At 42.3% G+C, this 13,580-nt stretch overlaps 1 protein-coding gene across 5 annotated transcripts in view; it reads right to left on the bottom strand.

The window, feature by feature from the left end:
• The window catches only part of FOXP1 (forkhead box P1), a 385,628-nt gene that overhangs the window by 67,089 nt on the left and 304,959 nt on the right, over nt 1-13,580 (bottom strand). For 4 of the 5 annotated variants that reach the window (XM_086619317.1, XM_086619318.1, XM_086619316.1 and 1 more), the window contains exons 6-7: nt 4,841-4,978; nt 3,655-3,744 (exon numbers count right to left, since the gene is read on the bottom strand). In XM_086619317.1, coding sequence (XP_086475443.1) covers nt 3,655-3,744; nt 4,841-4,978 — 228 coding nt within the window. The remainder of the gene's footprint in view (nt 1-3,654; nt 3,745-4,840; nt 4,979-13,580) is intronic. The other variant, XM_086619320.1, reaches the window with a different exon arrangement.

Raw genomic sequence — 13,580 nt, 5'->3', positions numbered from 1 at the left:
GCCCCAGCAACAGTTACAAAAAGAGTTAAGGTAATGTTTGTTCCCATAAATATTCATTTTCTAAATACATACATATATACTTTTTTTATATATATTTACATATTTCTAAAATAAATGGTAATACATAAAAATCTAGTTGTATCAATCTGTGTTTTACCTTTTTGTCATCTGAGCCTAAAGTTAGCATATTATTTTTTCAAAAAAAAACCCAAAAACCTTTACATAAAATTGACTGATGCCCGTTTGGTTGTCTTCTCAGCTATCCTAAGAAAAGCTCTTGAACGCTCTCCACTTTGAAAAGCCAGGATATAAAAGTATACAAGGCCCATTGTCCAAGAAAGAATTTAAAAGCAAGACACGTTGCCAAACTGCGCTCCCCACCCAGTTACCAAACACAGGATACAAGGCAGTTTGTTTACTTCTCACAATTGAATGCATACAAAAAAGGTCTCGGTGCAGTCCTGTTGTCAGGTCAGTAGTCAGCGTTAAAATGCTGAAATATCCTGATAAAACTTGCATTTTTGATCCCCTCCCTAAAGCTTCTGTCAAAGGTCTGTTTTCCTTTCTTAGGTTACTCCCTACTGCCTAACATAAACTGTCACAACTGCCGGAGGACAAACGGCCCTGTTCGGAAAACAACCCGCTCCGTCCAGCACCGCGGCACCAGGCAGGATCCTTCTGTGGCTCTGAAGCCCCCCTCGCCTCGGGGGGACCCGGCTTTGCCGGGGGAGAGGCAGCCCCGCGGGCGCGGGGCTCAGATCTCACCCCAACACCTCTTGTTTGTGCTAACGGGCACCGTGCAGTGCTCACCCTCTGCTACACCGCACAGCCCTCCAGTAAAACCCCCCAGAAGCCTTACTGGGGTCCGTCTGTTATGCTGCTTGGGGGTCGGATCCCTTTTATGAGCGAGGCTTGGGAGGTTTGTCGTGTTTTTCTTCTTTCACGACAGCACAATAGGACAGGGCACTACCAAAACGACTTGGGGGATGCAGTACATGGATACGCTTGTTCCGTCCGCCAAGGTACGAACTCAGCCCTCATTAGCACGGCAGCCGCTGGTCCCCACTACGGCTCTGCTCACCATGGGACCCCCACCGTCAATTTTTATTACAAGAGGGAGGGGGAGGAAGGGAAAAAAAAAAAAAAAAAGGTAAAAAAAAGACCACAGCTTGCATGCTAATTCAGCAAGAACAACCTCCTTAGGCAGGAAAAACGCGGCTGGACAAACCTGTGGGATGGAACGCATCCTTGAAACGGGCCTCTATGAGAACCATCAGCAGAAGTACCCCCCCAAAACCCCAGGAAAAGCTGCAGAGGCTTGGGCCCCTTGTTCTGGCAACAGATACCGTGTTAAAACGCTCTTCTTGAAACAGGAAGGAGTCCGTCCTCATTGTTGCTTTCGATAGTGCCATATCAGAAGTGTGACCACAGTAAATCAGTGTGTTAGATATTGAAATGCCATCACATTGTCTAACTTCCCTTCTCGTCTTTTTTAACACAAAGTATTTTTTTCTTTAAGCTCCAAGCCCTCATCTTTGTGTCTGAGATGCTCTCCTGTCTGACAACAGCAATTTAGAAGAGTTAACTTTTATCGTTCATTCTGCTGTGTAACTTTCCCCTTCAAATTTCTTTATCTGCCCTCTGAGCTCATCTGAACTTTCATGTTCTCCCAGCATGCAGGCTTGCATTCAAAACTATGTCTAATAGACCAAATAAGAGGTTAATAAGAAGTGGCAACAGAAAGAAAAAATACAATCCCTGGTAACTGATAAGAATGACAGTGGCAGCCCTTTATTGTTTGTCTTCAAATATAGAGTTAAAGATCTTTAAAAAACTAAATTTTGACGCCTTTGAAAAGAAAGAAGCACAAAATAACAACAGGGGGTTATTGCCTGCCAGCCACAGGGGAGAAGCTCCATAATTCTTATTCTCCCTTTTGAAGGCTGTTAGAAATCCGATTCAAAAAAGCAACAGCAGAAGGAGAAAGCCTCTTGAGGCTATCGCCATTTCCTGTGATCATGCATAATGCGTTTCAAAAGTGGGTTTTTACCAATTCTGTTGATCAATTGCACCTCCTTCATATTCCCTCTTTTTTCTGCTGTGTTTACATCTGATGTGACTCAATGACAAGCGCTGTCTGAGACTGTGAAACAGACCTGTCATGTTGATTTATGGGCGCATCAAACCACGACTTGTCCAAACTGAAGCTCGCAGTTCATTAATTAGAGAGTTGTGACTTTGAAGTCAGCTTTCAGACTGTGGTTTTTAACATTTGGCTTAATTTATATGCTCTTGAATGTGGATCTCTAAGGAAAAAACTGAAATTCCCTTCTTGTCTTTGAACTTCTTTTGACCGCACAATAATCATTTCTTTGTCCAGAGTGATGCCTGCATCCCAGAGTCATTAACGCGCATTGAACTGCCACTGATGAGTAAGCCCTACTGAATTAGAAAAACAGCCAGCAAAACAAAGCTGAGAGCATTCTGCACAGTGATATCTCACAATTACATGCCTTCCCTCCCTGTGCCATTTCCATTTTAATTACTGTTAGTCCTTTAGATTTACATTTTAGACACTTTTTAATCTGTTCCCTTTTTATTACAGTGGCGCCCGTAAGCGCGCCATGGTTAAGGTTGTGTCAGCGTTTCCATTATAAACCCCCCTATTTTCAGGGGTTTATAACTCAGCTGGAAAAATTCACTCTGGGTTGAAAACTTGGCACAGGTGGCACGATTTGCCGAAATTTCAAGCAGGAAGGGGAGGTGGTGAGAATCGGCACGCGCTTCGAGCGGCGCCACTTGCAAAGTGACGCGCGAGCGCTGCCGCTATCGCAGGACATCACGCAGCGTCTCGTGCCAAGCGGCAGCCTGCTAGGATCCGCCCAAGTCAGCCCTGATGTCAGATTAAACACAAAAGTCCCAAACTCCTTGTGACTAGAGGGGTGAACTCGGTGCCTTAAAAATAAACATAATTACAGCAAAATTAAAGCACCCTAAAAAACAACAAACAAAGTTTAGAACGTGACAGGTATTTTGAAAGGAAAATGTATTTAAAGGACGGGCAGAAACCACCCTGGTCTGTCCTGTTCCTGCCATGGACTGTGGTGGCATCAGAGCGAGGTCCCCTGCCACCACACCGTGAACAGGCAGCGTTCCCATGCTACCTCTGCATCTCAGACCTCCCTCCTCCGTGTCACCACCGATGCTGCTCCTCCTGCTAAGCCTGTGATGAGAGGAACGTGCAGCCAGAACCTCTCCGGTTGGAAAATGCAAGGCCAAATTCAACGTCTCTCAGCATTTTCCACTGTCTGAGAGAGGACAGCACTGTATCTGGGCCTGCTGCCTTGCCCCCTCCCCTTCAGAACATAACTAACTTCCAAAAGCACTCTCCCAGGATACAAGTCTAGATGCTTGCTCCAGTACTCACACCAAACATCAAGGCATGGTCCCCTGCTATAAAATATGTGGCAGCAAGCAAATGGAAAGCTCAGGAAAATACAGGCAAAAACAGGACAATAACTCTAAATCTGAAAGCTGAGACCCGATAGAGTCAGTTCAGTTGTGCAATCATTTATAAGATGAATGACAGTTTAATAGCCACTAGACAGTCCCCGGGGATCCGCGGTTTGAAAGTAAAATGGGTATTGTCTGTACCTCTTTAGGCTGTTTTCCAGCATGTTGTTGCTGTAAAAGTTGAAGCTGCAACTGTTCCTGTTGTTTCTTATAAAACTCTTGAAGCTGCTGCTACAAAGAAGAGGAAAGATGGTAAGTAACAAAGTGGAGAGCCAATTCAGTGTCCCTTTTGGTGTAACACACAAACTGTGATTTGAAAAATAGCATCCTTTTATCTGTAATGGTCTGACCTTTAGTTTGAAACTCGACAATAAATTCAGTGCACACTGACTATTCTTGGCATTATCGTTTGAAAAGTAATCTCCAAAATGAACTGATGAAAAACATACCATTTTCTACACAAACTAATTAAAATAAGGCAAGGAATGACCTTTGATTGTAACAACAAAGCCAAAATGCCCTTGCTGAGAGAGCCTGGCGAATCTCTGTTGTGAAACACACATGCTTTCTAAATGATAGGGTTTGACTGTATTAAGTGTTGTTCAATACATGCATAGACATCCCGGGAAATACTCTCCTCCTGCCTGCTCTCCAGATGTGCACCGGGCAGGCACCGCTCCGGCACGGCCAGGAGGGAGCACGGCAGCCAGGAGGGAGCACGCCAGGTCAGGCTGGGGCATGTGGTGACACCAGCCTGGGATTCATGAGCCCTCGCTGTGCCGTACCCTTCGGTGACGGAGCCTCGGGGCTCGTTGGTGGCCACCTTTCAGCTGAGAAAGGACTACGGGTGGTGAGAAACTCTAACACACTGCACGGCGTACGTTGGCTGAAATCGGCTTGCAAACCTCTTCACTTTTATTGCCACCATTTCCATAGTCCTTTACAGTTCCAGATGGATGTAACGAGGTCTGAAACAGGAAGCATGGCCCTACTACCTTGTTTGTTCCCATTAGTCAGGGCACACCGTGCTTTCTGGGGGATGCAGGCAAAAGCAACAGGGACATCTGCCGAAGTCCTGACACTTAAATATGCATCTGTATTATTTAGCTGATCTTGGAAACACTCCTAGCACTGCTCCCTGGATTTGTTTCCAGTAGCTATTTCTAGAATTAAAAACAAAAGAGCAGTCAGTTCATCTCAGAGCACGGCTGCTCCGAGGTACAGACAGTACAGATGTGGGCAGTGTCTTTCACAGGGAGCATTTTGGGAGGCGAAGCCATCCGGTATCTATAGGAGCCACCCGAGCGGCTGTTAAGGAAACAATTACCTGTTGAAGCATGAGTGCCTGCTGCTGTTGGAGCAGGACTTGGAGTTGCTGGGGAGTTAGCACTTGTTGCTGGAGGATCTGCTGCATTTGCTGGGGAGTGATCACTTGAGGTGTCATCATAGCCACCGACACTGGAACCTGAAGGGCAAGAGGAGAGCAAAGAGGGGGTCAGAGCGCATCGTCGCAGCATTCCCGCGCCTGGCATCGAGGGTGCGGAAGGCGAGAAAGTCTTTCCAGCCCACTGCAGCAGGCACAGAGGCACCAACCACATTGTCCTGGTGACTAAATTCTCCTTTTGTGAAACACGATTGCGACACAAATTCTTTAAAGCAAGCAGTATGGTAAACCCTGCTAAGATTTATTTATTTTTACGAGGAACCGTCAACTGGGTCCTTTCCCTCCCAGAAAGCCCTTGCCTTCCGTACCGAAATCCAACAGCCGAGTATCTGGCGCTGATGGGATCTAGTCCCTATTACGACAGGTTTTTAAGAAAATTGAAGGAAGGCTCAGTGATGTGAATAACAGCACTAGACTCCTATGCAATTTTAACAGAAAGGCCCTACCACGATGTCTTTACCATTCCACATTCACCAAGCATACAGATGTCTTCAATTCTTTCATATTATGTGAGATACCATTAAAAGCCGCTTTCCATGACATTTCAGTGACAAACAGCTACAGTGATGAACTTGATAGCATTTCATATTTGCAACTGTTAACACGTTTCTGCGCGGGCATCTTTGCAAGGAACCTGTACACTGTATCTGAAAGGATGATGTCTTGTTCAGATAAAACACTGACATTAAAATGACAGGCTGTCTTGGCCAAGGTTACACAAATTGTATTCAAGCGGATACCTAATGACAATGCTATGAATTCTGCAAGCTTTCTAGAATGTAATTTAGCTATTCAAAATAATCACTGCACTTGTGTTTAATTTGCAGACTACATGAGAACCATTTTGTCAGTCCTAGTAATGCAAGAAGACTATTTCCCTAGAAACCCATCCCGCTACCCTCCACCCCAAAAAACAAAAAGAAAAGGAGGAGGGAAAAAAAAAAACAATAGAGGAAAAGACAAAACCCATATGAGTTTTAACAGTCATATTTAAGCACCTTACTTTTCTATAGTTTCAAATCAAATACGTGACAGCACAAAACTAAAAGCGGTAAAGGATATACTTTGCTAAAAAGGATCTCCTGTCATCTCATGTGTTACAATAAAAGGTAATAATATGTTTAGCACTTTTTCTGCACACCACTTTTTAAAAAATCAGCAGACAATAGCTGATCAGAAGATAAAGGGAGTTTAAAAAAAAAAACCTTCCAGTGTAGTAGTAAGCAAGAGAGAAATGCAGTATTAATTTTATGTAACATAATGTCTTAATATGCAGTTTATCTTGACTTTTTCACATGATTTGTCCTGTCATTTGCATAGCAAGCTCTCATTCCTAATTTCACAGTCATTATGCACTGATGTCCTGATTTCTCAGCATCACTAATTTTGATGAACTAAAAATGGTTCCTGAAGGTCAGACGCATGTACACTGCACGTCTGCCCGCGTTGTTGTGTACATGTTGTGTGCCAGGGCCAGGCACTGCCTTGAAAACAGTTGTCTGAGCAAAGCCCAGCAAGGGCTCGCACGCCTCCGACATCCCATTAACGGGAAGGCGGCGAGGTCCTCTGTGCGTGGAACGGTGCATTCCCACATATCTAATGTGGTCCAGGCTAGTGTGAACGCAGGTAAATGGAGATTTAATTACGGGTCAAACTCCAGTCTCACTGAAGCCAGTGGCCGTTCTCCGGTGGCCGGCGTGGCTTGCCCGTGCCTATGGGAAAGCCACCAGCCGGCCGCCGCATCGTGCCACCATCCCACCATGCGGGACCAGCTCCGAGGACATTGAGTCATAAGGATGGGTAATCCCATTAATTTAGAATATCTTAATCCGTAGTCTTCTAGAAAACTTTTCTGGGAGTAGAAAATTATTTAATTAAATCCTGCCGTCACTATCTTCGCCCCGAAGCGTGACTCACCTTCATTATTCTCATCCCCAGAGAAGTTTACTTTACCCTCGGGTTTGTACTACCTTTCATTGAAGTTGGACTGAGCAAACAGAAGAGGAAGCATGTTTAAGTATGTTTTCTGTGCCCTTCTTGGAAGATTGACAACACAAATACTCTTCAGTCAGATTTATGACGACAAGCAGGGATACAGACAGGAATAGGGTGGGGTGCTGTAAACCCTACACATCGGTGATTAATACGAAAGGCCGCATTCTGCCGTCAGCTATGCAGAGACAACTCCCATTCACTTCCATGCCTTTTTTGCATGTTTATCTTGGGATAAATCTTAGGGATTTGGCCCTGCCTTTGAAAATTGGCCACGTACCTTCCGGTGAAGAATATCCTAGCTGCGCACTCTTTGCTAGAACAGAAGCACTTAACTAGCAAGAAAAGAAAAAATTAGATATTTTATATATATGTATGGCACACCTAGGAGCACAAGTTTGCATTGATCCGTCCAACTTCATTTTACCATCTGAAACCACATTTTCACACCACATCTGTGCCTCTGAAGAAGGCCCTGCCTTCCATTTATAAACACGGCGAACAGCCACATTTAGTCCAAGTCTGTACTTCAGTTTATCACGAAAGCAACTTACGGAAACCTTTTACAAAGAAATGCAAACAAACCAGAAATTACGGCGTTAAAAAAGACATGCGTGTCCCGGACAAGCGTGGGCACACGCGGTTTGAGGACTTTAAAATGATAGCCTATATATACACTCTCTTAACTCCCAACGTCCAACTTTTTCATGTAGCTAGTCCCTGGTAATACTGGGAATCAAAGGGCATGCAGCACCAGCAATAGGCTATTATAGCCCACACTTTATTACCCATTACTACCGAGGTCATTAGCGGTAAGAGTGATTGTACCGGTCTTAACCTATTGATCATTGTAACTACTATCATTTAATCCCGTGTTGAATGTCTGGAAAGCTGCTAAAGGCACACAAGAGAGAGTGCTTTAGAGATGAGAAATATAGCCAAAGCTTGGAAATTACACTTTGATTCATAAAATCTAGCCAGTGGTTTAAATCAATAGTATTTAAAACAGTCATGTAAGTTCTTAACTACAGCTCTCTAATATTTATGGGTCCCTTTTTGAGTGTATTCAGTCAAAACTAAACTTTATTTTAGATCCTGTGCAATATACTTTACATTACGTTAGATAAAAAATATTTATTTCTGATATTTTGTCCGATAGTAAACGAAACCTCAACCGTGGGCTATAAATTAATTTTAGATTTCTATCTCTCAGATGTCAACTTAAACGCGTTGCCAAAAAAAATTACAAACCAACTTTAAAAATGGCTTAACTGTTTAAGTACATGAAAACGAGCGTGTTTTATGAGTTAACAATGAATCACAGAAGGCAGTTTATGAAGAACTAAAATAATTCTGTCTTACTGCCTTCAGGGAGTTGAAGTTCAAATTAAACTACTGGCAGATATATTTAAAGAATGCTAAGTTAGCACGCGGAGCATCTTTTTGTCCTAAGTTGTTTATTTCTGTTTTCCACATGAAACACGATTGTTGTTATTGATAGGATTGATGAACTACTTTTGGTATTGTTGACTGATAACAATAGGGTGTGGTAGATACCCAGCTGCATGTAAACCTGGCAGCAAAGGTAAAAATACAGCTGCAATTTGGCTTTGGGAGCTGTACTAGTATGGACCTGCTGACACGCTAATACCATCAACGGCAAAAAATGTCTTTAATACTCATGATGGTTTTCGGATGCTATTTCTCCCAGGGGTTTGCCTGCTGCTTCTCCGCATCCCCCACAGCCCTCCCGTCCCCCGCAGACCCCTCTGCTACCCTCAATTTCAAGCTCTGCAAACGCACCGTATTTTGGCGAGACCGACCAAGGAAAACTTCCACAAACTCGGGCCAAGTTCACCTTTAACTTCGCAACGGAGTTACAGCAGGGAGGCATTTGTCACTCCTCCATACAGCCCAGACAAGGGTCACGGGGATGAAAATGATTTAGTCCTATTTAATCACCTCCTTTCCCCCATTTTCACTGATATTAATATAATTAAATACTAGCTAAATAATTTCAAGTCGCTTAATCTTGTATGAAGTGGAGGAAAAAAAAAAAAAAAAGAATGCCATTTTCACACAACGTGCCTTCGGTGTTGGATACGGTTGTGGTCCTGTTAACTGTTAGCAGGCATGCATGGAAGATGGGGAGGATTTCCTTAATTCATAAAGAATAACCTTGCCAGAAAATCCTTTTTCTCCTGCGATCTATGCTCAAACTTGATTTCTGTGAGACCTCAAACCAGGATTTCCAAACAGCAATTCTTCCATTAAAGATTTTGTGATAAAAGTTAAACGGAGCAAAACATAGCTGAAGACAGAAAGAGCAAGTAGCTGAGGAACAGTTAAAAATATCGGGCTACAAATAAAAATAGATACAGCTAGGCAAAACCAAACAATTAACTTGAGCTGTCTTATTAGAAAGCTATTACGCACGATACATTCGAAACATAAAAAATCTCAGCCGAAACAATGCAAAACAGCTTTGCTTATGCCACAGGAGAAGATAAACCACTGATACACTGGCAGGGAAGCACGATCCCACACGCCGGAGCAGAGCCCAGCAAAATAAGAGGTGCTGAAGGCAGCACACACTTCCATCCCGAGACTGAAACATTTCCGATAAAATATTTCATCCTCCAAAACAACAACAAAAAACCGCCGCTGCTAGAATTATTCATGCAGAAACTGCAATGCTGTTTCATTATCCAAAATGGAATCTCACTTTTCGACTTATTTTGCCATAATACAGTGTAACACATCAAGACAGGTAATGTTTATTGTATTAATGTAAAATCAGCTAAGTAGTCTGTCATTAGCATAACTGTTCTCTCCGTAACAATACAACTCCCTATTAAAAGCGAGGAGGGGGGCGATCCTCTTTAAAATTAAATTAGCATTTTATTATTATAATTTTGTTTATTATATCTTATCAGGAGGAAAGATCTCCCTCTGACCCACGGAAGGCAGCACGATGAGCTACGCTGACATTCCCTGGCATGTCAGGATGCCTGCTGCCTTCTGTATTCTCTTCTAGCTGAGGAAAAACGGGAATATTTTCATATTTGTTTACAGAATGAAACATCTGATCTTATCTACCACTTCTCATGCATACCAGGTTTCTCACTAAGTGCCGGGATAATTGTTTCTGCTATAATAAATACCCATTTAATTTGCATAAAAATATAAAGTTTACATAAATTAAATCCTTTCTACATCTAACATTTGTCAAATAGAGACTAAACCGGAACACACACAACCAAATACTCATTTAATAAGCTGAGTGAGATTTCAACCTCGAGATTATCATCTTCATTTTTCACATTTTAAAAAGTTATCATTTTTGTTTCCCGCTCCAGCATAAAAGGAAAAATTATAACCTGCTGTACATGGTTCCGAACAGTGGTGATATTTTATAATGATTCATTTAAAAAATAAAAAAAGCGGTATTTTTTCCCAGAGTTTAGGAAAGGAAATGTTAGATCAACATATTCTGCCAAAAAAGCCTCAAATAAACCAAAAGCAATCCTGCTGAGAAACATCCAAAATACCCCTAAAGCCCTTGAAAACCCCTTGAAACCCTCTCTCTCCCAAACATCCTTAATATACTGAGTATGATCATCATGTCAGCCTCCTTACATTTGTGTATTAATTCATTAATACATTAAGGAGAGCTTAATTAAATAATAAAAGACTGTGAATGAACCGGCAACATTTAATACGCCTCGAATTTCATGTGAGCAAAAAGGAAGTGTTATACAGAGGGGCTTTTTTTTTTTTTTTTTTTTTCCCCCTCCTCTCTGGCAGATTTTTAAGAACTGCAACTCCCGACAGAGATTTCTAGGGAAGGATGAGCCCTGAGTATTTTCTCCTGCAAGAGTGTCAAACCCGTAGCTGCCTGCTCTTCAAACCTGGGGTGTTTGAGAAGACATATATCATCCCGGTGAGCCGAAAAAAATTAAGTGAGCTCTTGAAAAATATTCACCTGGTTAAATCACACTGTTTATTTCCTAACCAAAACAGAGCTCTGCTTAAACACTGAGTTAGGCTTTGCCGCTCTGGTTGCCACTGTAGCCTTTATAACAGTTGTAAACTTTATTTGCTTAAATTGTGCAGTTTTTCACACCTATGGCAGACACCTACAGCTGAACATCACAGCTAAGCACAACGGTGCAAATTAGATTCTAATGAGAAAACATCAGTTGCTTCTTTGACAATCTTGCCATTCACTGATTTACTTCTAATGAAGACACACTCCAACCAGCCAGCTCGCCGTGTTAAAGGTCAAAGCACGTTCAAAAAAACGCCTCACAAAATCAAGGCAAATGGGAAACCCGTAAAGAAACCTTCTCATAAAGTGGCGTGGCAATTAGAGTAATTGTGCAAAAAAGCCATCTTCGGTAAAAAGTAAAAGAAATTAAGCTGCCACTACTGTAACAGGTTAGATGAAAATCAAAATTTAATGTATTCTCCCTTGTGTCATCTTGTTTTGTCAAGACATCAAATAGAATTGGAAAGTACAAAATAACAAGCCCTTGAGAAATCACAGAAGCCGACCTTTTTGATGTTGTTGGTTTACCTTGTTCTCAGTTATTTGAACAATGATGTTTCAGATTTAAGGGTGAGATAAAGCTTAAAAATTAAAACCCGTTGTCAGTTTGGGGAGGAGGGGGTGTTGTCCCTCCCAAATAAGAGCATCTTACCTAATCAATGAAGGCAAATCTGTCCGAAACTAGTGCACAGAAAAAATTAGCAATTCCGCTTATTTGTTCAATGTTCAGTCTGGGTTTTCTAACATTCATTCAACTTCAGTACGAACTACAGATCCTCCTGCTAGCAGAGGAAACTGTACTGGAAAGGTTAAAAATAATTAAAAAAAAAGGCAAAAAAAGAAAAGGCTGGGGAAGAGGTATTTGCCAGTGCTACTTCTCTCCCCAATCTCTACACGGTCACTTTAGATCTGCAGATGAGTGCAGGATGTATTTTTTTCCCTTTCTTTATAAATGGAAAGCGAAGCTGAGCAAGTAAGCACCTTATAAAAACAAAACAGTACAGGACATTTTAACTGAACTACAGCAAAGTAGTTTCCAGTAATGCAGTTCTGCTTTCAATAAAACAAACAAACTGCTTAAAATCAGCCAAGCCTTTCACCAAACAATAACAAATTTAGCTTATGGTGTCAGGACTTTCCCACAATCTAGTTTTGCAGGTGTTGATAAAACTACCCCTGCTACTGCTTTTCCCTAGCAAAGAGGGGAGAAAACAACATCAGTAAGTTATCTCGCTACCGGGAAACATTTCCATAAAGTAAATCCAAGTGCTGTGTCCTTCCAGCTTAGGCTTGTCCACAGCAGCTCCAAAATGACTAAGAAACACAGAGCAAGAGAAGCACAAGGGCTTTGCAACTCCTCCAACTTCTGGACGCAAAAATCCTTCTCCCCTTACCTTTCCTCCAGCTGTCCAGGGCATGCAATCACAAACACAGAAACCAAAAACATTTTCACACTGACGCAGTAATTTGTTTAGCTTCAGTGTTTTAAAAACAACGTCAATCTCAAGCAACATCAGCGCTTGAGCATCGCCAGGCTAAAACGCTCTGACTGCCCTACATCACTTCCACTGCCTAAAAACCCCCTTCACCCTTCCCCACACAACTGTTGCGACCCTTTTCTTCCTTGTGCACCACCAACAGCGACTCCACTTGCGCAGACGCCAAAGTCCACTGTCCAAGAATCCACCCGTGACCCATCACGACGCGGGGCCGACGCGTTACGACTCCACCAGCCGTGCCTGGTAACTACTGATGCCCCAGCATAAATTTCAGCGTGGGGCTGAGAGTTACTTTTTTAAAACATATAGAGGGTTCATCCAGCTGTAGAAGAACGCGAGGCACCTGCACCTTCCCACGAGCAGCGAGATCCCCAGAAAACCAGCGCTGGGATTTCATTTCTTCCCTGTCAATCCCATCATATTTATGGCTCCTCTTTAGTTCAGCTGAGTGACTGGTCGGAGTGTGTCTCGGAGCTTTTTTTTTTTTTTTAAAAAAAAAAAAGCAAAAATTATGCTGCTTAAAAAAGAGAAGGCATGGTGGTACAGCACGGTAAAGTGTATGTTAAACAAGACAGAAAAAAAAAACAACTAGCAAACAAAAAATTTCAAAGCAGTCCTTCCTATCATAAGCTTTCTGATGATTTATGGTTTACCAACTCAGCAAGGTTACGCAACACTGCATGCCTTTAGATGCATTATTTGAGTCAGTTGAGATTTAATTAAGATCACAGCCTCCAAAATCCCTGTCAAATGAAAATTCACAGAAGACAATACACTATATATCCTCATGCAGATAGTCTCCATTCCATGCTCTGGAATAACATAAGTTAATCCTCGTTTCTATGGTGGCAGACAAAAGTTCACTAATTTTGTTTTCTTTTGACACTTGTGTTGTTTTCTGTTTTATGTCATGAGATCATTCCCTTTTGAGAAGGGGAGGGGAGCTGATATAGGGGGAGAGGAGGGAGAGCAATATGTCTGAATATGGCAGCAGATGTATTTTGACATTCTCACAGCTCTGCCGTGATGTCATCAAGTTTTCATATAATTAACCCCTGCCAGTAAGAGCATCATTTCATGA

Source organism: Tauraco erythrolophus, chromosome 12, assembly GCF_009769465.1.
Source record: "Tauraco erythrolophus isolate bTauEry1 chromosome 12, bTauEry1.pri, whole genome shotgun sequence".
In the NCBI taxonomy this organism is placed as follows: domain Eukaryota; kingdom Metazoa; phylum Chordata; class Aves; order Musophagiformes; family Musophagidae; genus Tauraco; species Tauraco erythrolophus.
Note: the sequence above shows the minus strand (reverse complement) of the source record. Positions and strands in the feature narration are given on the sequence as shown.